Source organism: Oncorhynchus clarkii, chromosome 11 (assembly GCF_045791955.1).
Source record: "Oncorhynchus clarkii lewisi isolate Uvic-CL-2024 chromosome 11, UVic_Ocla_1.0, whole genome shotgun sequence".
Taxonomy (NCBI): Eukaryota; Metazoa; Chordata; class Actinopteri; order Salmoniformes; family Salmonidae; genus Oncorhynchus; species Oncorhynchus clarkii.
In genome coordinates this window covers 34,253,279-34,279,352 of record NC_092157.1, presented here as the reverse complement: position 1 = coordinate 34,279,352, position 26,074 = coordinate 34,253,279, and the positions used below count along the sequence as shown (strand labels likewise).

Genomic DNA, 26,074 nt, shown 5'->3' with positions numbered 1-26,074 from the left:
TATTATTTTTTCACCAGTTGGATAAACACTCCAAACAGCCTATCCGACTGCTTGGAGGTGTCCGCATGGTCCTAAAGCATACCGTAGCCTCGTTTTGTATCACATTCCAATGATAAAACTAGGGGGGACAAAAATGTAATTTCAGAATGAGGGGGTTGGGGACAGGACATGTACTCCCCTGATTTAAAGAATCAGTGTCTTTTTGGGGGTTTTGCATTTTATTATATTTTATATACAAGTCTACATCTTATTAATTTGGTTTTCCAGACAGAGTGGACCTATTTCAACGTCTTCCTTCCCAAAGAGGGCAAAGACTCCAGCCTGCCCATGTTCTTCTGTTCCAAGTGGAGTGTGGAAAAAGTAGTGGACTACGCTGCCTCACTGGCCAGCCTCAAGAACAACAACAATATACTAACAGCTAATCTAAAAGAAAACAGCCACTAGCAGCAGGCTCCAAGTAGACAAACCTATTCTACTGTTATCATCGTACAAATACGAATCAACATTCAAATCAACATTTATTATAACCTGTAGTTTCACAATCATGTTTGTCACAATACATTTCACAAAAAAACAAATCCTGACTCACTAGATCTATTGGAGTCATTTGAATACTATGAAGATGTTTTTATTTATGATTAATAAAGCTGTAGATTGTTTGGTGATATCATGACTTGGAAGAGGGGTTCCAATTGTCACTTTTCTTGCACTCCTACTACTGAGTAACGCTTCACTTATTTGGAATTCACTATTTGAATCAGGGAATTGGGAATTTAGTACAGATATTGATTAAAGCTAAACATTCCATGCAAGTGGATCTTAGCAAGAACCAAGTCATGGCTGGCCATTTATTTAATGCACAGCTGCTTTCAACAGACCCAGGTGGGACTTGAACCCACAATCCTCAGCTCCGGAGGCTGATGCCTTATCCATTAGGCCACTGGATCTCTTATTTCCAAAAGAAAATTACATCTCGGTGGGGCAAACATACTGGAAAAGTTTTGACGCATGCCAGCAAAGCCATTACACAAGATAATACAACATTAAAGAATACGTTCATTGCACTATAACGGTGACAAACGGTACCCACAAACAGTTAGGCCCTATATAAAGTTTTCCCAACAGCAGAGCTTTCTTTTCAGCACCAAAACATCCTTACCACTGCTATACCTGGCTATCAGCGGAGCCTTGTCTGGCAACGAAACAGTTCATTCAGTCTCGTTTACTGTCTTTAAAAAAAAACATACTGTAGCTGATATGGCTGACTTGCTTAAACAAATGTGGTTCCTACTGACAATTGAGATGTACAATCTATCCTGAGGACAATAAAAGGCCACTTTAAAATGTGCAGTTTTTTCACAAAACACAAAGCCACAGATGTCTCAAGTTTTGAAATGAAAAACGAGTTGAAAATACATTATATACAGTATAAAGCAGGGGTGCAACTTTGGTTTTCGAAATGGGGGAGACATAACTATTATTATTTTTTCACCAGTTGGATAAACACTCCAAACAGCCTATCCGACTGCTTGGAGGTGTCCGCATGGTCCTAAAGCATACCTTAGCCTCGTTTTGTATCACATTCCAATGATAAAACTAGGGGGGACAAAAATGTAATTTCAGAATGAGGGGGTTGGGGACAGGACATGTACTCCCCTGATTTAAAGAATCAGTGTCTTTTTGGGGGTTTTGCATTTTATTATATTTTATATACAAGTCTACATCTTATTCATTTGGTTTTCCAGACAGAGTGGACCTATTTCAACGTCTTCCTTCCCAAAGAGGGCAAAGACTCCAGCCTGCCCATGTTCTTCTGTTCCAAGTGGAGTGTGGAAAAAGTAGTGGACTACGCTGCCTCACTGGCCAGCCTCAAGAACAACAACAATATACTAACAGCTAATCTAAAAGAAAACAGCCACTAGCAGCAGGCTCCAAGTAGACAAACCTATTCTACTGTTATCATCGTACAAATTCGAATCAACATTCAAATCAACATTTATTATAAGGTGTAGTTTCACAATCATGTTTGTCACAATACATTTCACAAAAAAACAAATCCTGACTCACTAGATCTATTGGAGTCATTTGAATACTATGAAGATGTTTTTATTTATGATTTATAAAGCTGTAGATTGTTTGGTGATATCATGACTTGGAAGAGGGGTTCCAATTGTCACTTTTCTTGCACTCCTACTACTGAGTAACGCTTCACTTATTTGGAATTCACTATTTGAATCAGGGAATTGGGAATTTAGTACAGATATTGATTAAAGCTAAACATTCCATGCAAGTGGATCTTGGCAAGAACCAAGTCATGGCTGGCCATTTATTTAAGGCACAGCTTCTTTCAACAGACCCAGGTGGGACTTGAACCCACAATCCCCAGCTCCGGAGGCTGATGCCTTATCCATTAGGCCACTGGATCTCTTATTCCCAAAAGAAAATTACATCTCGGTGGGGCAAACATACTGGAAAAGTTTTGACGCATGCCAGCAAAGCCATTACACAAGACAATACAACATTAAAGAATACGTTCATTGCACTATAACGGTGACAAACGGTACCCACAAACAGTTAGGCCCTATATAAAGCTTTCCCAACAGCAGAGCTTTCTTTTCAGCACCAAAACATCCTTACCACTGCTATACCTGGCTATCAGCGGAGCCTTGTCTGGCAACGAAACAGTTCATTCAGCCTCGTTTACTGCCTTTAAAAAAAAACATACTGTAGCTGATATGGCTGACTTGCTTAAACAAATGTGGTTCCTACTGACAATTGAGATGTACAATCTATGCTGGGGACAATAAAAGGCCACTTTAAAATGTGCAGTTTTTTCATAAAACACAAAGCCACAGATGTCTCAAGTTTTGAAATGAAAAACAAGTTGAAAATACATTATATACAGTATAAAGCAGGGGTGCAACTTTGGTTTTCGAAATGGGGGGGACATAACTATTATTATTTTGTATTTTTTCACCAGTTGGATAAACACTCCAAACAGCCTATCCGACTGCTTGGAGGTGTCCGCATGGTCCTAAAGCATACCGTAGCCTCGTTTTGTATCACATTCCAATGATAAAACTAGGGGGGACAAAAATGTAATTTCAGAAAGAGGGGGTTGGGGACAGGACATGTACTCCCCTGATTTAAAGAATTAGTGTCTTTTTGGGGATTTTGCATTTTATTATATTTTATATACAAGTCTACATCTTATTAATTTTGTGAATGAAGCAACGCCACTGGTTACATCAATGCATGATCCTTGTAAAAGCAGGTACATTCTCAGTACTTGTTCAGACTGATCTAATTTCCAACATTATTTTAATCTGTCAAGCAAGCTAATTACACTACCCACTGTTTTGTCATTTAAAGAAATATTCTTCCATTAAATTTTTTTTTTTTAGCTGTTCTAGATTAGTTGACCCCAACATTTATTACATTGTGCCCATGAAACATTAGGTTCCTGGAACATCTTGGTCAAATTCAGAAGGATAATAATACCAACACCATCTCTAGGGGGGGTGCAGGGTTGCCCACCCCAAAATATCATGTTGCCCTAAAAATGTCATGTTAAACCGTTAAAATTGCAGTCAGCAAGCCTTGAAACAGTGAAAAAGACATATCATCCTAGAACAGGTCACGATTATTAATACTATTTTCAAACGTAGTGTTCGCACATCCAATAACTTGCGGGTATTGGGTACAAAGAATAAACTCATGAAATAAAGATCGATACCGGCACGCTGATGCTGCAGTTTATCTATGCTGGTAACTATATTTATTTCTTAAGGATATTAATAATACTACATGGTGTTATGGTGTTCATTCCATCTTTATATTTGTAATAGTTTTAATATGTCAATAAACTGTATGTTTGCCATCTTCCCGATTGAACCTACAGATATGACACACAAATGTGCACTCCTGTAATCTCTCAGCTATATTTGTGTGTTTAGGCCGGGATTCAATCCGATTCACGCTTTGTCGAAAACACACCATTTAAAGGTCATTTCTGATTGAGCTGACATGAGCAGCTTCTACCGGGAATGTGGACTCCGCGAACACGGGAGCATTGTATCTCTTAATTCCCACCCTGCATGCCCTATCCCAGCCACCATCCCAGGAGGATTTAGGCAGAGATTCGATTCAAACCACCCTTTTAGGTTATTAACATTTTAAATGCGATTTTCCTGTATTTTGTAGACCGATTGAACTGTAAATGGTGCAAATGTCAGCAAAAAAATTAAATTACCTTTAAATGTCAAGTTCGCTATTACGCAGATCTATCGCTGATCGGATTGAATCCCGGCCTTAGCAACATGACTTTCGATCACACCAGACCATACACTCTAGTAGTGTTTCCATAGCTTTTAATATCCTGTTCAATCTGACCCACCAGCACCCCCACTAAACATACAACACCTACTTCAGTGAGCAGCAGATAACTGGTAATTGAACTGACAGGAGGAAAGCTGCCATTCTAGACTGGGGAAACCGGAGAAGATCAATGGTAGACCTCTGCCCACGCTCTGTGTAGGCCACGATTTATGATCAATCTCATTAACAAAAAACACCATGGCACAAACGGTCAACACTGTTAATCATCCTGCAAGCAAGATTTCCTCAGTCAACTAAGAAATGTACGGTGTACATATTCGGACAGCCTGCCTCACACCATAATAGTGCAATTCAACAACAGCTTTAGATTCTTTAGATGATTTCTTGGCAGAGTGGACGTTCTAATCACTGATCTTGAAAAGGACAAGATGAGTGTTAACGTGGATTTGTATGTCTCTCCTTCTCTGTCTCACCGCACATACAGAAATGTAGATGGAGGGAGCCAATAGCATGTTCATGTTCGTCTCATACCTGTTGACATGACACTAATGGGCAAAGAGTCCCTATGGGCTCTGGTCAACGGTAGTGCACTATAAAGGGAATAGGTTTCCATTTTCACTATCCGTCCACAGCTGTAGCCTCTCCTATAGCGTTGTCAGACACACAGCATAGGTTAATGAGACTGCTATGTGATGTTCTGACTTAATTCGTGTGAAATGAGTGTGTGGTGAAACTTGCCGAGGCAAGAGTTTGCGGATTTCACCAAACGTTGAGAAAGGCCTATGACGTCTTTAGCCCAGATTGGGAGAGGAGAAGGCCAGTGGTTCTGGACGATCAGGGATCAGACCCAATATCCATCTGATCTAATGTTTTTATGCTAAAGGGGCACAACATAATCTATGGGGAACAACATGTGTTCTCATTATATGTGTATTTGTTCTTTTTAGCTACTTGTGTGGTTGATGTTTTTGGATATACCGTATAAAAACCTATTCAGCTGCTCTTCGTATCTGGCATAATAGAGTCTTATTCTTTTTGTAAAATGATGGCCTCGTATTTTGGGAGCAAACAAATATGAATTATTAACAGCAGTTCAAATGCATTTTTGGACATGACTGGTGGAAGCTTATATTTTTTCTGTTGCAAATGAGAGCTCCTCGTCAGAAATCAATAATATGCAATATGCATCTTCAAGCATTAAGCCACACCTGAGCCATGATTACACATCCTCCGGTAGTAATGTGGTCATTATCACAGCCATCCTCTCTTGTTGGGTGAGCTCTTACTTACGTCATAGCATCTGATCCCCTTCAACAGGGCAATAATGGCTGTCCTAATCTATGGAGGAGAACCAAACTGCCTTCCCCCAAAGTGAATAGTGCATCACCCATACTAAACAGGCCAATGAAGTACTACAATATCCAACAAGAGCTTTGAATTAAGAGCTTAGAATTATAGATAATGCCACTGTCTCAATTATGTGCTTATGAATTCTGACATTTTTTCAATTTTTTTTTTGTGGGGACAGATTTTTTCTTCCAATCTACACCAATAATATTTAATCAAGGGGAGACCAGGTGTGTCTCTTTTGTATCTGATCTTTATTTATAGATATCCTCTCACTGGACCTACTGTAGTCATGGGCCTGAGGCCAAAACTACCATCACATTTTTGACCTTTCAGTTTTTTAACATCTCCTCCTCAACCGGACTGCCGCCTGTGACTCATCTCTCTCACCGAGCTGTGCTTTTGTCACCACATGATTTCATCATGTTTGAACACTATGTTTGGACCTCTGCAAACTTATTGAGACCACACCCAAAAGAGAGGTGAAAATGGCGCCGGAGAATAGGGCTGCCGTCTTATCGGCTCTTAATCAACCATGCTATTTTGTTTGTTTTTTCGCGTTGTTCGTAACTTGTTTTGTACATAATGTTGCTGCTACCATCTCTTATGACCGAAAAGAGCTTCTGGACCTCAAATTGGACGAGGAGTTCTTCTTCAATGAGTCGGACACGAGAGATATACTACAGGCACCCGACAAGGCCCAGATCCCCGTGATTCGATGGAAAAGGAAACGTAGGTTTCGCAGAAAGAGATCAGGATGCCTTGTGAGGATCAAACGACGAGTGGCTAATCTGCCCTTGCCTTCCGTTCTGCTAGCTAACGTTCAATCACTGGAAAATAAATGTGACCAACTTAAAGCACGTACATCCTACCAACGGGACATTAAAAACTGTAATATCTTATGTTTCACAGAGTCGTGGCTGAACGACGACAATAAGAACATACATCTGGCGGGATATACACACTATCGGCAGGACAGAACAGCAGCCTCTGGTAAGACACGGGGCGGGGGCTTATGCATATTTGTAAACAATAGCTGGTGCATGATATATACGGAAGTCTCAGTGTTTTGCTCGTCTGAGGTAGAGTATCCCATGATAAGCTGTAGACCACACTATCTACCTAGAGAGTTTTCATCTGTATTTTCGTAGCTGTCTACATACAACCACAGACCGATGCTGGCACTAAAACCGCACTAAATTAGCTGTATTCCGCCATAAACAAACAGGAAAACGTTCATCCAGAGGTGGTGCTCCTAGTGGCTGGGGACTTTAATGCAGGGAAACTTAAATCAGTTTTACCTAATATCTATCAGCATGTTAAATGTGCAACCAGAGGGAAAAAATTATATACCACCTTTACTCCACACACAGAGACGAGTTCAAAGCTCTCCCTTGCCTTCCATTTGGCAAATCTGACCATAACTCTATCCTCCTGATTCCTGCTTACAAGCTAAAATTAAAGCAGGAAGCACCAGTGATTCGGTCTATAAAAAACTGGTCAGATGAAGCAGATGCTAAACTACAGGACAGTTTTGTAAGCACAGACTGGAATATGGTCCAGGATTCTTCCGACGGCATTGAGGAGTACACCACATCAGTGACAAGCTTTATCAATAAGTGCATCGAGGACGTCGTCCCCACAGTGACCGTATGTACATACCCAAACCAGAAGCCATGAGCTGTCGCTTTCAAGGAGAGGGACTCTAACCCGGAAGCTTATAAGAAATCCCGCTATGCCCTCTGACGAACCATCAAACAGGCAAAGTGTTAATACAGGACTAAGATCAAATCGTACTACACCGGCTCCGATACTAGTCGGATGTGGCAGGGCTTGCAAACTATTACAGACTACAAAGGGAAGCACAGCCAAGAGCTGCCCAGTGACACAAGCCTCGCAGATGAACTAAACTACTTCTATGCTCACTTCGAAGCAAGTAACACTGAAACATGCATGAGTGCATCAGCTGTTCCAGATGACTGTGTGATCACGCTCTCCGCAGCCGTTGTGAGTAACACCTTTAAACAGGTCAACATTCACAAGGCCGCTGGGCCAGATGGATTACCAGGACGTGTGTACTCCGAGCATGCACTGACCAACTGCCAAATGTCTTCACTGACATTTTCAACCTCTCCCTGTTTGAGTCTGTAATATCAACATGTTTCAAGCAGACCACCACAGTCCCTGTGCCTAAGAACACTAAATGACTACCGACCCGTAGCACTCACGTAGCACTCACATCTGTAACCATGAAATGCCTTGAAAGGCTGGTCATGGCTCACGTCAACACCATTATCCCAGAAATCCTAGACACACTCCAATTAGCATACCACACCAACAGATCCACAAATGATGCAATCTCTATTTTACTCCACACTGCCCTTTCCCACCTAGACAAAAGGAACACCTATGTGAGAATGCTATTCATTGACGACAGCTCAGCATTCAACACCATCGTGCCCTCAAAGCTCAGCACTAAGCTAAGGACCCTGGGACTAAACACCTCCCTCTGCAACTGGATCCTGGACTTCCTGAAGGGCCGCCCCCAGGTAGTAAGGGTAGGTAACAATACATCCGCCACATGGATCCTCAACACTGTGGCCCCTCAGGCATGCATGCTCAGTTCCCTCCTGTACTCCCTGTTCACTCATGACTGCACGGCCAGGTACGACTCCAACACCATCATTAAGTTTGCTGATGACACAATAGTGGTAAACCTAATCACCGATAACGATGAGACAGCCATATAGGGAGTAGGTCAGAGACCTGACCGAGTGGTGCCAGGACAACAACCTCTCCGTCAATGTGATCAAGACAAAGGAGATGATTGTGGACTATAGGAAAAGGAGGACCGGGCACTCCCCCATTCTCATCAACGGGGCTGTAGTAGAGCAGGTTGAGAGATTCAAGTTCACCAACAAAACTGTTTTAGTTTACAATGGACCCCCTAGTTCCACTCTTAATACCTCTGATACCTCCTTTGTCCCACCTCCCACACATGCGGTGACCTTACCCATTACAACCAGCATGTCCAGAGATACAACCTCTCTTATCATCACCCAGTGCCTGGGCTTACCTCCCCACCATACCCCTGTCTGTGCATTATGCCCTAAATATATTCTACCACGCCCAGAAATCTGCTCCTTTTATTCTTTGTCCCCAACGCTCTAGGCGACCAGTTTTGATAGCCTTTAGCCGCACCCTCATACTACTCTTCCTTTGTTCCGCGGGTGATGTGGAGGTAAACCCAGGCCCTGCATGTCCCCAGGCACCCTCATTTGTTGACTTCTGTGATCGAAAAGGCCTTGGTTTCATGCATGTCAACATCAGAAGGAAGGCCACCAAAAATTCTGAGATTTCCATACCCAACTATAACATTTTCCGTCAAGATAGAACTGCCAAAGGGGGCGGAGTTGCAGTCTACTGCAGAGATAGCCTGCAAAGTAATATCATACTTTCCAGGTCCATACTCAAACAGTTTGAACTACTAATTTTAAAAATGACTCTCTCCAGAAATAAGTATCTCACAGTTGCAGCCTGCTACCGACCCCCCTCAGCTCCCAGCTGTGCCCTGGACACCATTTGTGAATTGATCGCCCCCCATCTAGCTTCAGAGTTTGTTCTGTTAGGTGACCTAAACTGGGATATGCTTAACACCCTGGCAGTCCTACAATCTAAGCTAGATGCCCTCAATCTCACACAAATGATCAAGGAACCCACCAGGTACAACCCTAAATCTGTAAACAATGGCACCCTCATAGACGTTATCCTGACCAACTGGCCCTCCAAATACACCTCTGCTGTCTTTAATCAGGATCTCAGCGATCACTGCCTCATTGCCTGCATCCGCTACGGGTCCGCAGTCAAACGACCACCCCTCATCACTGTCAAACGCTCCCTAAAACACTTCTGCGAGCAGGCCTTTCTAATCGACCTGGCCCGGGTATCCTGGAAGGGATGTTGACCTCATCCCGTCAGTTGAGGATGCCTGGTCATTCTTTAAAAGTAACTTCCTCACCATCTTAGATAAGCATGCTCCATTCACAAAATGCAGAACTAAGAACAGATATAGCCCTTGGTTCACTCCAGACCTGACTGCCCTCGACCAGCATAAAAACATCCTGTGGCGGACTGCAATAGCATTGAATAGTCCCCGCGATATGCAACTGTTCAGGGAAGTCAGGAACCAATACACGCAGTCAGTCAGGAAAGCAAAGGCCAGCTTTTTCAAGCAGAAGTTTGCATCCTGGACCCTCTATTTCTGAAACTATCCGCCGCCATTGTCGCAACCACTATTACCAGCCTGTTCAACCTCTCTTTCATATCGTCTGAGATCCCCAAGGATTGGAAAGCTGCCGCAGTCATCCCCCTCTTCAAAGGGGGAGACACCCTGGACCCAAACTGCTACAGACCTATATCCATCCTGCCCTGCCTATCTAAGGTCTTCAAAAGCCTAGTCAACAAACAGATCACTGAGCATCTCGAATCCCACCGTACCTTCTCCGCTGTGCAATCTGGTTTCCGAGCCGGTCACGGGTGCACCTCTGCCACGCTCAAGGTACTAAACGATATCATAACCGCCATCGATAAAAGACAGTACTGTGCAGCCGACTTCATCGACCTGGCCAAGGCTTTCGACTCTGTCAATCACCATATTCTTATCGGCAGACTCAGTAGCCTCGGTTTTTCTAATGACTGCCTTGCCTGGTTCACCAACTACTTTGCAGACAGAGTTCAGTGTGTCAAATCAGAGGGCATGTTGTCCGGTCCTCTGGCAGTCTCTATGGGGGTGCCACAGGGTTCAATTCTCGGGCCGACTCTTTTCTCTGTATATATCAATGATGTTGCTCTTGCTGCGGCGATTCCCTGATCCACCTCTACGCAGACGACACCATTCTGTATACTTCCGGCCCTTCCTTGGACACTGCCCTTGGACACACATTCCTCCAACTGCTCTTAAACGCTAGTAAAACCAAATGCATGCTTTTCAACTGTTCGCTGCCTGCACCCGCACGCCCGACTAGCATCACCACCCTGGATGGTGCCGACCTAGAATATGTGGACATCTATAAGTACCTAGGTGTCTGGCTAGACTGTAAACTCTCCTTCCAGACTCATATCAAACATCTCCAATCTAAAATCAAATCTAGAGCCGGCTTTCTATTCCGCAACAAAGCCTCCCTCACTCACGCCGCCAAACTACCCTAGTAAAACTGACTATCCTACCGATCCTCGACTTCGGCGATGTCATCTACAAAATAGCTTACTCAGCAAACTGGATGCAGTTTATCACAGTGCCATCCGTTTTGTTACTAAAGCAACTTAAACCACCCACCACTGCAACCTGTATGCTCTAGTCGGCTGGTCCTCGCTACATATTCCTTGCCAGACCCACTGGCTACAGGTCATCTACAAGTCTATGCTAGGTAAAGCTCCGCCTTATCTCAGTTCACTGGTCACGATGGCAACACTCACCCGTAGCACGCGCTCCAGCAGGTGTATCTCACTGACCATCCCTAAAGCCAACACCTCATTTGGCCGCCTTTCCTTCCAGTTCTCTGCTGCCTGTGACTGGAACGAATTGCAAAAATCGCTGAAGTTGGAGACTTTTATCTCCCTCACCAACTTTAAACATCTGCTATCTGAGCAGCTAACCGATTGCTGCAGCTGTACATAGTCCAACGGTAAATAGCCCACCCAATTTACCTACCTCATCCCCATACTGTTTTTATTTATTTACTTTTCTGCTCTTTTGCACACCAGTATCTCTACCTGCACATGACCATTTGATAATTTCACTCCAGTGTTAATCTGCTAAATTGTAATTAATCGCCTACCTCCTCATGTCTTTTGCATACAATGTATGTAGACTCTTTTTTCTTTTTCTACTGTGTTATTGACTTGTTTATTGTTTACTCCATGTGTAACTCTGTGTTGTTGTCCGTTCACACTGCTATGCTTTATCTTGGCCAGGTCGCAGTTGTAAATGAGAACTTGTTCTCAACTAGCCTACCTGGTTAAATAAAGGTGAAATAAAAATGTTACAAAGTACCGGAGCGTCAAATCTAGGTCCAAGAGGCTTCTAAACAGCTTCTAGCCCCAAGCCATAAGACCCCCCCCCCTCACTGTTGTATCCACCTGTTGTATTCACATGTGACAAATAACATTTGATTTTAATATCACTATATTGATCACTCACATTTTGCATTCATCAATTTGTTAATGTATGTATGTGAATCATGCACATCACCATAGAATGTAGGCCTATGATAGGATATAACCATTTACCATGTTACATTGAAGGAACTGTCCAGTGCTCCAGAATTCAGTTACCTATAATGAATCACAATATGAGTGAATGTTATTAGACATACACAAGTTCATTCATTGAAAATTATACTCATTGATCAGTTTTCCACTATATGGTTGGTGCTATGACAACGAAAGGACTTGTCGATACTAATCAAGATGATTGACGCATACCCGCCTCCACAACCCTGGGCCACTGTCTTGTACTTGAAGTGAAGGTCCCCAAAGCATGCAGTCTACTAATTTAATGTTGTCCACATGTCATTGACTACTTGATGGAGTGCACCGCGGCGTGCCATGACCGAGGAAAACTCCAACCCAAAAGCCCAATTAAATTACTTTTTAATTCTTAAAGGAAAGAAGAGGCAAGAAGGAGTGGACGAGGAGGAAGTGGTGGGGTGACTTTATCCACCGGAGTATCCTATGTGACGTTCTTGATTCATCATCTAATATGGGCAGTCCGGGAATATATAAACTCCCGCTCACACCCTTCCCGCCAATGAAGAACCTCACACGAGGAAACCCTCCACCGAAAAACCTCTACAAAGCTACAAAAGTTTACAGTAAGTTTAAGACAGTTGTGTGCCGTCCACAAACCGCTAGACTTTTATATATAAAATGTGAACACTTATTTAGGATAATAAATTATTTATTCAGTTATTAGGTAAGAGTAGATAATTCATTGGTAGACATATCTGTATTTTCTAAGATGACGCAATCGTGCGCAATTACGCGTTAAACATACTAATTGAAAAGTTAGGACAAGATGACATTGATACAAGTCTAAAGTCGGGTTCAACCATTTATCTTTACCTTTATGTCGTTTTAAAATAAGACGGTCAACGTGCAGTTCCTTGCTGTCCATCTACAATGATTCCTGAGACTAGAGTGGCGAGCCCGGTGACTGTGAGAGAGTGCGTCCTGGGGACCCGCTGGCTGACGGCTGCGCTCACGGTACTGCTGCTGCTGTCCACGACGGTCACCTGTGTACACAGTACCACAGTGGAGCACGACTATCATATCGTCCACAATGTCGACAATAGAAGTAAGTTGATGCTCGTTTTATTTTCGAATAAAAGTGAATGATTTGTGACTATATGGATATTACACATGGATTGCACATTTTATTTAATACAATTACATTTTTGTATGTTAATTAATATAAATAATATTTCAGATTTCTAAACTATTACAAATGGTTTATAAAGGGTGTGGTAAAATGTGTTAATAAACGAATACAATCATAATAAACAAATTAATTAATTATTTTGAATGGGTAACACATATCACACTGATAACGTGATATGATCTACAATGATTCTAAAAATACATTTTGTTATATCATAATATCATCTAAGGTTTTTAACATTATTAATATGGGGTTTATAAATTAAATAACCCTAAAATCCAATAAATGGACCTCCACTGCCTGATGAAAAGGTGACATCTACTTTCTGGTTATTGTTCATAGCCTACATGGTATTGTTCATACCAGGTTATTGTTTGTAGCATAAATAGTATTGTTCATACCAGGTTATTGATCATACCACCTTATTGTTTATACATGCTATTGTTCATACCACTAAATTGTTTACACCACGTTATTGTTCATACCACGTTATTGTTCATATCACGTTAATGTTCATACAATGTTCATACCATGTTATTGTTCATATCACGTTATTGTTCATACCACGTTATTGTTCATATCACGTTAATGTTCATACAATGTTATTGTTCATACCAGGTTATTGTTCATATCACGTTATTGTTCATATCACGTTAATGTTCATACAATGTTATTGTTCATACCATGTTATTGTTCATACCAGGTTATTGTTCATATCACGTTATTGTTCATACCACATCAGAACTCATACCAATACATTGTGTCCTTCACAACATTAACACTAGTTATGGAACAGCAATATGAAGGGTTATTAGGTCTGACTATCAAATGTGACATACTGTTTAGGCATAACGGTACAACTATGTAGGCTACTTTGTGGACAGGCATTTGTGTGTGCTTGTCAGAGAGTTTGAGTGTGTGTGTTTCAGTCTGTCTGTGATTGCGAGCACATGCTTGTATACACTGTGTGTGTATAAATACTGTGTGCGGGATGAGTGGAAGCATCAAGCTAAGGTTGAAATATATATATATATATATATATATATATATAGCTTCCACTCATCCCAAATCTTTTCTTTATCAGGTCCAGAGATAGATCCATTGTGGTACGTGGGGCGTGGGGTGAGGCCCATCGGGCGCTTTGGGAAGAGGCAGAGCAGAGGAGGGGGCAGCGGTGGGCTCAGACACCCTGAATATGTGATAAACACCCTGGAGCTTCTCCTCAACACCATCAGGAACCAGGAGAGCCTCGGGAAGACACTGGGAGGGGAGGACGCCGACTGGTTACCGTGACAACACGCTCGCCACCCACCGTCTGTGTTTGTGAATGTGTATTTTTATTTATTTAATCAAGGATTGTCCCCGTTTCTCGGTCTCTTTCTCATTTTCTTTCTTCCTTCCTGTCTTTCTTCTACTCAAGCCTAAGTCTTACTCAAAGGGACTTCTAAACTGGCTGACCCAAAAAACAAGTTGTATTCTGTACATACTGAGAAATGCAATCTATATTTATTAATAAATGAAGATGTCTCTAACTATGTTTTTGGTAGATTGGTGCTGTTACCGATTGTTGAACGAAAAACAGGACATAATCAAGAGAAATGTAAAGATGCTCAAATTCCAAATTAGCGGGTTCATATATATATATATTTTTTTACCATGAGGTAAATAGGTATGAATATTGCTGAAAAAGGGATTTTCTTCGTAACATAAGATAAGTAATAGGTCATTAACTCCCAAAGGTTAGAAATGACAGGAAACTCCAGAGATCATTCAGGTATGCAAACTTTTATTCATTTAGTATTACACTTTTTCTCATTCAGAGCAATTTGGCACATAGATAATACATTTTTTGCTTCTTTATATTTTTCCCCAACACATGATATGGATTGCAACAAACGATTGCACATGAGTGAATAGTCCATCAAAGCTGTGCATAGTGAACTTCACTGCAGTCATTCCGTCATGATGGCAGCTAGGTTGCACAGTCTCCCACAGACAACACAGAAGGATCTAGTTTATGATTGGGCAATTATATCTTATATGTCATATCCGTTTTTTTTTTTTTACATATATATATATATATATATAAACAAATTCTGAGGTGAGATCACTTTTTTTTTTACAATATAAAAATACAGGACATTGATAATGATGAACCCCTTGGCTGTGCTTCTCGTGAGAATTTTGTACATCTATTTAACATGCGTTTATACACAACACACCTCCAGGAACAACGACAACATACAGGAACGATCTGCCAAACCTGCAAAAAGCGATCATAGGATGAATATATGGGCCCACCAGTGTTCAAATAGAACCCAATAGAATCAAATATCATAATATCAGGTAAAAACAACAGAAGTCCCAGCAGTCCAGAGGTATGGGAATAAGCTGTTCTCAAAGGACAACTAGATGACACTTTATACTAGTTCTGGTCCAGGGTGTTATGTGTGGCCTGAAAAAAAGGCTGCACATAACACCACGGACCAAAGCAAACGTCATACTATTTTACCTGTCATTACCGAGCAGTAGACACGAACAGAACCCTACGCAACCTTGTATTTCATATCCTCTATATTAATACTTTGACTTTCTCAATATAAAGAGCAAGGCCTGTATTTGTAGATCACGATGAATACAGTTAACATGGACAGGAAAGATCTGATCCTAGACCAGTACTCCTACAATGAGACGCTTGATAGAAACAGGCCGAGCACTCGAGACTCTTTGGAGTTGTGTCACACACTGCATCAACTACTATTTATAGCATCTCCCATTTTATCATGAATATGAATACCCTTATCAACTTTTGAAATCATACGATTTTAGACAATTAATGCAGCCACACATGTAAAGCAGTTTGAAGATGGAAACATGACACGCTTTCAGACATAACTGATGAGAAAAGCTTTCAGAGGGGGAGAAAGCTTACGCCATTTTCCACTCACTTTGTTTTAGTGAAAATGATAACAATCTTGAAAAGTTAAAAATTCAATTTGCTTGTAATAAAATCATGGTTTTCAATAGCATTTTGTCATACAGCCCATTAGGCTTCATTATGTTTACATCTTTACTAGATATTTAACGCAACGTACAATTCATTACTGGAGCCATACAGCACAGGTGACAAATCAGGATCTATGCCAAATAAAGGCCACAAAGCTGAAATAAATTAAATATAAAAATAACAACTAACGGCTTAGATGGTGACAATTTCATAGACAGGTGTTTTTAATTGGTAAGAAACACGTGTTGATTTAATTAATTCATGGCTTCTTTGGGTTCATAAATGCTTTACAGATAGGTAGCCTATTTGTGTGACAAATGCTTCATTATTTTGAAAATGCAATTACATGTAAATGTTTCATTACATTACTAGCAATATAGCAAAACTTTCTCCAAATATGGTAACTAAGCACAAGAGTAATTATGTCATCACAAAATCACCTCCTTCAAAAAGGTTGAGGTGTGTTCACTTGCTACCTTAATGACAATTCTTAACTGAGGAACAGGAGAGGACACCAGATGTTTTTTCAAGTAATCTCCTTTTCTAAAATTTGAAAAACATCAGACCATATCTTAGTGAATGAGGATTTCTTATTTGCTAGTTTCAGGGAAATGATTACTTTTGAGTCTTTACACAGAAATAATAATTAAATGTCAACATTGAACAGGTTCTGCAACTGCTCTACAATTCATCATGACATTTCATTGGTGAGAGAAAGTAAAACAGTAGTATAAAACATGGTTTAGCCTCTTTAGGGACACGTACCACAGAAGTATTTCACGTGTTTTTTTCACATCTTCTTTGTACATTAGTTCAAACACCTACAACACTCTTGCAAACAGTTAGAAAAAAAGACTGACAAGTTTATTTTCTGTACTACAATGACTCTGAAGTGACGTCTTCTTTTGATAGTAAGACAGTGAGTTGTCACGGTGAGGAGTGTTCGTATGCTGATTTTAAGGCAGAGACACGCCGTCTATCAACCCACCACGTTGTGGGTGTCGTGGTGTGGTGGTTACAGTGAGTGAGGCCCGGGGGGAGAGGGGGGGGGGGTGGATGGAGTAGGATGGGGAGGCATGGTATGGGGTCATTTTTAGAGGGTGACAGGATGGGGAAGTGCCTGGCTGAGGAGAGCGCTGGTTGGGGTGCACAGGGCAGGTGTTAGTCCCTGTGTAGCCCGAAGCGGACGCTGGATCAAGGCACTGGATTGGAGAGGCCCCGCGGGGGTCCACGGGTCCTGGGGTGCCCTCGAGGGACTTTTTGTGCTGTCTGTATGTCAGTACGGCTGAAGTGCTCTCACCTGCTGCTCGGACTCCTTATCTGGAAGAAGACCAAGAAATACATATAGACATATACTTCAGCTATTCAGGTAAGGAAAGTATTCAATAGTCAAAATGACAAATGAAGCTATTACATAGTATAACGTAAATGTAGTTTACATTGCATATACACGGAGTGCACCAAACATTAAGAACACCGTCCTAATATTGCGTTGCAACCCCCCCCCTTTTGCCGCCAGAACAGCCTCAATTCGTCGGGACATGGACTCCACAAGGTGTCAAAAAGCATTCCATAGGGATGCTGGCCCATGTTGACTCCAATGCTTCCCACAGTTGTGTCAAGTTGGCTGGAAGGCCTTTGGGTGGTGGACCATTCTTGATACACCTGGGAAACTGTTGAGCGTGAAAAACCCAGGAGCATTGCAGTTCTTGACACAAACCAGTGCGCCTGGCACCTACTACCATACCCTGTTCAAAGACACCTAAATATTTAGCCTTGCCCAGTCACACTCTGAATGGCACACATACACAATCCATGTCTCAATTGTCTAAAGACAATTGTCTCCTCCTTTAACTAACTTGTGTCCTCCCCTTCATCTACCCTGATTGAAGTGAATTTAACAGGTGACATCAATAAGGGATCATAGCGATACCAGGACTAGGGGGGATGGTAGGGGACGCCATGTGCGACTGACGTGTTTTCCGTTTGCTCCCGTGGTATTCTTAAAGTTTATGTGAATTCTGCAGCAAAACCGTATTTATTTTCAAATATTAATTTGGTGATCCCTTTCCGTAAAAACCAAGACTACTTTGCTTCCGAATGTCAGCATGTCGACCAAACATAAGGCCAAGAACATGACTCTGAGAAAACCCGGCCTACAAGACCCGCTCTCATCACCGCCCTCTCCTGAGTCTGAGGGCCCGGGGACGCACACTTTACCCGGGGGCGCGGCTTGGACTGGCGGCGCTGAAATGAACATTCTCGAGGCCATCAAACTACTACGCTCTGAGATAGTTGAAATGAAAACACAGGTGGTTGCTACGATTGAGGCCAGAATACAGGAGGTTTCTGATACTTTAAAAGCAGATTTAACCATCCTGCGGAACGAGACTGTGCCGGCAATTACATCACTCAAAACAACAACTGCGTCACACACTACAATGATTGCAGCACTGGAGGCCTCCGCTACTAATGTCTCCGACTTAACTACATCCCTGGAGGCTGAAGTTAAACGCCTAGCTGCGGATTTGAAAAAGGTGAGGGAGAGCTGTGTGAGTTTAGAGGGATTCTCTCGCCGTAATAATCTGAGGCTTGTATCAGTCCCAGAGTCCGCGGAAATGCATCGCGCCACGGATTTCGTTTCAGGGCTGCTGAAGGATGTTCTTGCCTTAGATGAAAAGCCCCTGATTGATCGAGCCCACCGGTCGCTGCGCCCAAAGCCCCGGGATGGGGAGAGGCCCCGTGACATAATTCTTCGAGTGCACTTTTTTCATGAGAAGATGGAGATCCTCCGACGAGCCCGCAATACCACTCTGAGCTTTCAAGGACAGAGCTTTTCCATATACCAGGACTACTCCCCCACTGTTTCCAGGCAGCGCGCAGCTTTCGGACAGGCCAAACGAGTACTTCGGGACCATCCAAGTGTGAAGTATGGACTGCGATTCCCGGCCCGTTTCTGGATATCTCATGAGGGTAAAGACCACACGTTTGAATCTCCGGAGGAGGCTATGGCTCAAATTCAACGTCATATCAAGAAGTCTAGATTATACTCATAGTTTAGCAACTGTTGCTTGCGAACTGTGGATAGTAAGTACCCCACTTGTGGTACAATTATGTTCAGATATAACAGGCTAGTCTTGTATAGTTGGTGAAACTATTCAGGCTTATTTGATGTGATCTAATGTTTTGATCATCTAGTGTGCGTGCCTTATCTCGCTCACCTATTTAGTTTGTTTACACATTGTCTCAGTGACTCAAAATATTTTTTGCGTTTGCATTGACCCAGTAAACAACAAATGTCTCCCGAGGCTACACGGTTTCTGGGGCCTCACTTTCATTTTAAAAGTTTTGAGCGTCATTTAAGCCCAGCAAACGTTCAACGTTGCGCAGACGTAGTTTTTGGGGATTGGTTGTAAGCTGTCTCAGCTTCAATTAGACTACTATTATAATTACTATTATTTTTGATTGTCTTACTACGATTTCCTTACTTCAAATTAGATTTTTGGCTGAGAGCCTTTATACATTTTATTTATTTTCTCTCAATGCCTGTTATAAGACGGGGAATACAATTATATACATCTACAAGTGGTGCTTTTGTCATTCCGTTTGCACAGGGGATTCGCCTTTTTTTTTTTTGAAAAAAATAAATACAAATCTTTCTTTTTGCTGCTTGATCCACTAACAAAACGCGACTTTAAAGAGCGGGACTGTGGGTTTAGGTTTAAGACCGCACTCTCACAGACATACTGTGCGAAGAGAACATGTTCTATTTAGGCTTGTACCTCGTTTGGGGAGGTATTGTCTGGGATGGGGGGAGGGGGTGGGGGGGCAGGTTGAATTGTTCAGTTCTAATGTTGTCATTCTGTCTTTTTAGTTTTTTTTTCTGTTTTTTTTTTCTGTACTTTTTCCAAACATTTACCACCGTACATTATTACTCTGAGACAAGTTATTCTGGGGGTTTTGGGCGCTCATTGCTTTTCCATTCTATGCTCTGATGACAGGGTTGAATAACGGGAATGCCCAGAGGGGCCGAAATAATACGATCAAGTACATTTCTTGGAATACCAAAGGGGTTAACAACCCGGTGAAGCGTAAGAGGGTGTTGACACACTTAAAGGGTTTGAATGCAAATATTGCATTTCTACAAGAGACTCACTTGAGGACTGGTGAGCATTTTAGGATGCGTAAGGACTGGGTTGGTCAAGTGTTCCACTCAAACTTTCATAGTAAATCAAGAGGTGCTGCTATTCTGGTTGATAAGGCTACTCCCTTTGTAGCTTCTGAGGTTATTGCTGATCCTAAGGGACGATACGTCATAGTAACCGATGAACTGTTTTCTACCCCTCTTGTTTTGGCTAGTGTTTATGCTCCCAATTGGGATGACACAAGTTTCATTTCTTCCTTTCTGTCTGCTATTCCCAATTTAGATTCTCATTTGTTGATTTTAGGGGGGGATTTCAACTGTAAAATGTCCCCAGTTCTTGACAAGTCCTCACAAACAAATACAGGCCCATCTAAATGTGCCCTACTTATTCAATCCTTTCTTCAGAAATATGCTATGTTTGAGGCCTGGCGTTTCCTACATCCTACAGATAGACAGTATTCCTTTTATTCTCATGTTCATCAAACATACTCCCGGATTGATTACTTATTTTTGGACAAAAAACTTCTGCCTAACCTTCGGCAGTGTACTTACGAGAGTATTGTTATCTCTGACCATTCACCATTAGTGCTTGAACTAGAGTTTCCCCAGCGACCTCCTAGGTGTTATCAATGGCGTCTCAACCCCATTTTACTCTCAGATAAGGAGTTTGTTAATTTCATTTCTTCTGAAATTACCTTATTCCTAGAAACTAATTCAACACCAGGTATGTCCTGCTCTACCATATGGGAGTCTCTCAAAGCATACCTACGTGGCCAAATTATTTCTTATACAGCCAACCAAAACAGAGTTCGCTCCCAGCGACTTCGGGACCTGAGCGAGTCCATAGCCACATTGGATGAGAGGTATGCTACGGATCCTTCCTCTGATCTGCATAAAGAGCGCCAACTACTCCAATCTGAATTTGATGAGCTTTCTACCAGGCAAGCTGAACAGTTACTCTTGCGAGCTTGATACAAAGTCTATGAACAAGGCGACAAGGCCAGTAAACTCCTTGCACATCAGATCCGTAAATCCGAGGCCTCACGTTTAATCCCACAAATAAGGACCCCGTCTGGTGCCACCACAGTTATACATAAAGAGATCAATGATCAATTTAAACAATTTTACTCTGCGCTATACACCTCTGAATCCCCTCAAGACCCTTCGCTGATTGACTCCTTCTTTAATGGCTTGAATATGCCTTCAATTGATACAGACTCCCATGACTGTCTAGAAGAAGAATTTACGCTTGAGGAGATTGCAACAGCAGTGTCCGCAATGAAAAGTGGTAAATCACCGGGTCCGGACGGTTTTCCAACCAAATTTTACAGGACGTTTTCTGGTCTGCTTTGCCCATTCTTGTCCCGACTATTTGCAGAGTGCCTCAATACTTCAAAGCTGCCGCCTAGTCTTTATCAGGCTTCAATTTCATTACTACTAAAGAAAAACAAAGACCCCCTGGAATGTGGATCCTATCGCCCAATCTCGCTTTTAAACTGTGATTACAAAATCCTAGCTAAGCTTTTAGCCATCCGTATGGAAGGCTTGCTGCACCAAGTAATACACTCTGACCAGAATGGCTTTGTGAGAAATAGGCATTTATTTTTCAATATTAGGCGCCTTATGAATATACTGTACTCCCCAGCGTCGGAGGACCCGGAGGTGGTGGTCTCACTTGATGCTGAAAAAGCGTTTGACCGCGTTGAGTGGGATTACCTAACAGCTGCCCTTTATAGATTTGGCTTTGGCCCCAAATTCATTGCGTGGACAAAGATTCTTTATTTTTCCCCCATGGCTTCGGTACGGACCAATAACTTGTCCTCTGACTATTTTCCCTTGCACCGCGGATCCAGACAGGGTTGCCCACTCTCCCCCTTGTTGTTTGCTTTGGCAATCGAGCCTCTCGCCATTGCACTACGCTCTAATGATGCCATTCAAGGCATAATCAGGGCGGGCTTAGAGCAGAAAGTCTCGCTATATGCTGACGACCTCCTTTTGTTTATCTCCAACCCCGATACCTCATTGCCACGTGCCCTATCTGTTCTTAAAAAGTTTGGATCAATCTCAGGGTACAAGCTGAATCTAGGCAAGAGTGAGCTCTTTCTGGTAAACAAGGCTGCTTTAAAGTGCTCTTTCACAAGTTCTCAGTTTAGGATTGTCCGGGATCAATTCACTTACTTGGTAGTAAAAGTGACAAGGAAATATTCAAATTTGTTTCAGGAAAACTTTGTTGCTCTAGCAGACAGATTGAAACAATCTTTTACTTTTTGGAATTCGCTACCCCTTTCTCTTATCGGAAGGATTAATGTCATTAAAATGAATGTGTTGCCCAAATTTTTATATTTATTTCAATGTTTACCCATTTTTATTCCAAAATCTTTTTTTATTTCACTGGATCAACCATTCATGCATTTTATTTGGAATGGCAAGGTACCACGGATTGGTAGAAAACATTTACAGAAGCCTAGGTCATTGGGGGGTTTAGCTTTACCAAATTTTCAGACATACTACTGGGCTGCAAATTTCAGAGCCGTTCTGTACTGGCTGCAGACTGATCCTACTGGCCCTAGACCACTCTGGGCCCAGATGGAGTCTGAATCGTGTAAACCTGCAGCACTTTCCTCTGTGCTGTGCTCGTCTCTCCCAGTGTCCCTAGGCAAAAGGTGTGCCAACCCAATTGTAAAGCAGTCTCTTAAAATTTGGAATCAGTTCCGTTTAGCCTTTAGCCTCCGAGGCTTTTCTCTATCAGGCCCAATCAATCAGAACATTTTATTTCCTCCATCTTTGAATGATGGGGCTTTTGGCATTTGGCACTCACTAGGCCTTCCCTCGCTAGCCCAATTATTCTTTGATGATACATTTGCCTCTTTTTCTCAGCTGCAGGAAAAGTTCAATCTCCCCCAATCCCACTTTTTCCGCTATCTCCAGACTAGAAACTTTGTCAGGGCTAACACACCTGGATTTCCCAATAGGCCTGCGAATACTGCTATAGAGAGCATCTTGGAGCTGAACAAGCTTCCTAGAGGCGCAATTTCAGATGTATATGCAATCATTCATGACCTACAGAACCCTTCTCTGGTGCCTTTAAAGACTCGATGGGAAAAGGATTTGGGGGAGGAACTTGGGGAAGACGCCTGGGAATCTGTGCTGCGCAGGGTACACTCGTCCTCTTTTAGCACTAGACACAGCCTCATTCAATTCAAGGTGGTTCACCGTATCCACTGGTCGGGGGCCAAACTTGGAGGAATATTCTCTGATTTTGATCCTACCTGTGTCAGATGTAAGGTGGAACCAGCCACACTGTTGCATATGTTTTGGGGCTGTCATAAACTGTCAGGTTTCTGGGAATTAATATTTAAATGTTTCTCTGATATATATGACACTGTTATAGATCCGTCTCCCCTTACAGCCCTTTTTGGAGTACTGCCCATGGGTACCCCCCTATCAAGAATCCAGTCGGACACTGTTGCTTATACAACTCTTTTAGCTAGACGGCTAATACTACAGAACTGGAAGATGGCAGCTCCCCCATCGTATAAATATTGGGTGAGGGATGTGTTGTGCTCTCTGAAACTAGAAAAAATTAAATTAAATTCACGTGGGAACCCCAAACTGTTTGATGAGGCTTGGGCTCCATTCCGGTCTTACTTTAAACAGTCCATCCTCTGATGGCATCCCAATTAATACTAAAATAAGTCTGTGACTTAAGGGTTGGAGGAGCTTCTCTCTGTGTTTTTGCTGGGGGGGTATTAAGGTCCATGTGCTTATTGATTGTGGTCCGCAGATGCCTTGTTCATCTTGCCCAGGCAGAGACTGAAGTGTGAGCTTGTTTTTCCCAGTTATTTTTACATTTTGTTCACGCCTACATGAATAATCATTTTTTATTTTAAAGCATTGTAAACTTTTTTTTTGTCCAGTGGATGGTCGGTCTGTGGCCATGACTCTCTGTGAGTGGTTGCATTTCTCCACCCTTATCCCTTGACTGCTTACAGGAACAATGGTGAGGTGTTTGCTCTGTCCCTGTACTATAGATTGCCCTTTAACCTCTGTAGCCTTCTGCCTGGTGTGTTTAACTTGTCTAAAGTATGGTTTCTTTAAAGCTTTTTAAAAGCTTTTTTAAAAAATTTTTTTTTTTTTTTTTTTTCTAGTTGAGTGTATTATTTATATTGCTTTGTCTTGTCTGTGTGTGTGTATGTTCAAAACTTAATAAACAGAGTTAAAAAAAATAAAAAAATAAGGGATCATAGCTTTTCACCTGGGTTCAACTGGTCAGTCTATGGAAAGGAAAGAGCAGGTGTCCTTTAAGTTTTTGTTACACTATTTGGTCGTATTTAATCAGAATTGGGCATGAAATTCAGAAGTTCCCCCAGACAGAGAGAGAAACAGTAAAACATGCATCCCTTCCTGAAAGAATACAGCTCTAACCTAACGACGATCTTTTTAAAAGACGCTCTGTCGATCTCTTTCTGAAATCAACACGACATGACTATGAGACGACTTCTTTGATCTCGCCTCTGTTGCGTTGTGCTTTTCTTTGAGACTAAAGCTAAAAAAAACAGAGTGAATCACTGACACGGTGAGGCTGCTTGATGGCGCCAAACAGAAACAAAACCACCATTAATAATTAATGAAATAATTATTAAAATGAAAAGGAGTGTGTCCCATTCGTCTCTTATTCTCGGTGCTTCGTCTCTCTTTCCTAATTGAACCTTTCTCTTTCTTCCCTCTCTAGCTGGTGCATTTAGTCTGGCGTCCATTCAATCTCCTCCTGTAGATCCAAATGTGTGATGTTAGCCTTCCAAGTGTGAATACCAGCCCCCCCCCCCCCCCCATCCAACATCCACACATTAAAAAGGGTCCGTTACTCTGCGGAGCAGACAACATTGTGTTGCCACAGTGATGTGAAACGCAAGATCGATGTAAAACGCACATGAACGCCCTAAGAGGGTGTGTGTGTGTGTGTGTGTGTGTGTGTGTGTGTGTGTGTGTGTGTGTGTGTTTTACGACTGTTGAAAGGCAAAACTTTCTCCTTGAGACAGTGTGATATTACACAGTCTGAAAGATTTGAGATTTTATGGAGTGACAACGTTTGGATCATTTTGCGCCCTGGTACTTTTTCAATCAACAAGGGGAGTCAACCCTATAAACTTAATTAAACAAAAGAAGGACATGGAAATGGATGCATCAATAGATTAAACAGAACTAAACAAATGGTTCAGAAGCAAAACAGGTTCTCTTTGGGAGCATTTCAACAAGTCCGTTACCTTTGGCTGGAGGGGCAGGTAGCTTTCTCCTCTGTTGACGTGACGTGTCGAGGGTTTGAGGCTGCAGAGAAACAGTACATGAGTACAGTGACCATTAGGCTGTGTATGTGTGTAATAACTGTAAGGTGGAAAAATACTACCTTAGGTTTTGGCTTGGGGAACTTGGAGAAACGATTGCAGGCGGTGACGTTCAGTCCAGCTGTTTTTAAAGATAATATCCTCACCTCGATGTCTGATATCTGGAGGGAGAAGATGAAAAACAATTCAGAAAAAGGATATCAGACCTGAAGTAAAACTATATTTGCTGTACATGTGGTGTAGATCAAGGCTCAGGCTAGCAGATCACATCAATTCACTTTGCTACTGAAAGACAATTTAGAAGACACCAGTGGAATACAATTACATATCCTTCACACTCTATCCAGTCTCCACATTTAAGCCTGCATTCTAACAGGACCATCAGACCCTGGTCGCGTTCCAGGCCGACCACACTGTAGACGTGCCATGTCATCGACTGCACAGTTGGCATCAAATTG

At 42.1% G+C, this 26,074-nt stretch overlaps 1 protein-coding gene and 2 non-coding genes across 3 annotated transcripts in view; all 3 read right to left on the bottom strand.

The window, feature by feature from the left end:
• Positions 1–874: 874 nt before the first annotated feature.
• trnar-ccg (transfer RNA arginine (anticodon CCG)) lies at positions 875–947 on the bottom strand. Its single transcript has one exon. It is a non-coding gene; the product is annotated as a tRNA-Arg (tRNA).
• Positions 948–2,352: 1,405 nt separating this feature from the next.
• On the bottom strand, positions 2,353–2,425 carry trnar-ccg (transfer RNA arginine (anticodon CCG)). Its single transcript has one exon. It is a non-coding gene; the product is annotated as a tRNA-Arg (tRNA).
• Positions 2,426–17,150: 14,725 nt separating this feature from the next.
• The window catches only part of LOC139420455 (rab effector MyRIP-like), an 87,368-nt gene continuing 78,444 nt past the window's right edge, over positions 17,151–26,074 (bottom strand). The window contains exons 12-14 of the mRNA XM_071170619.1: positions 25,679–25,777; positions 25,539–25,599; positions 17,151–17,450 (exon numbers count right to left, since the gene is read on the bottom strand). Of these exons, the coding sequence (XP_071026720.1) occupies positions 17,407–17,450; positions 25,539–25,599; positions 25,679–25,777 (204 nt within the window). The 3' untranslated portion in view covers positions 17,151–17,406. The remainder of the gene's footprint in view (positions 17,451–25,538; positions 25,600–25,678; positions 25,778–26,074) is intronic.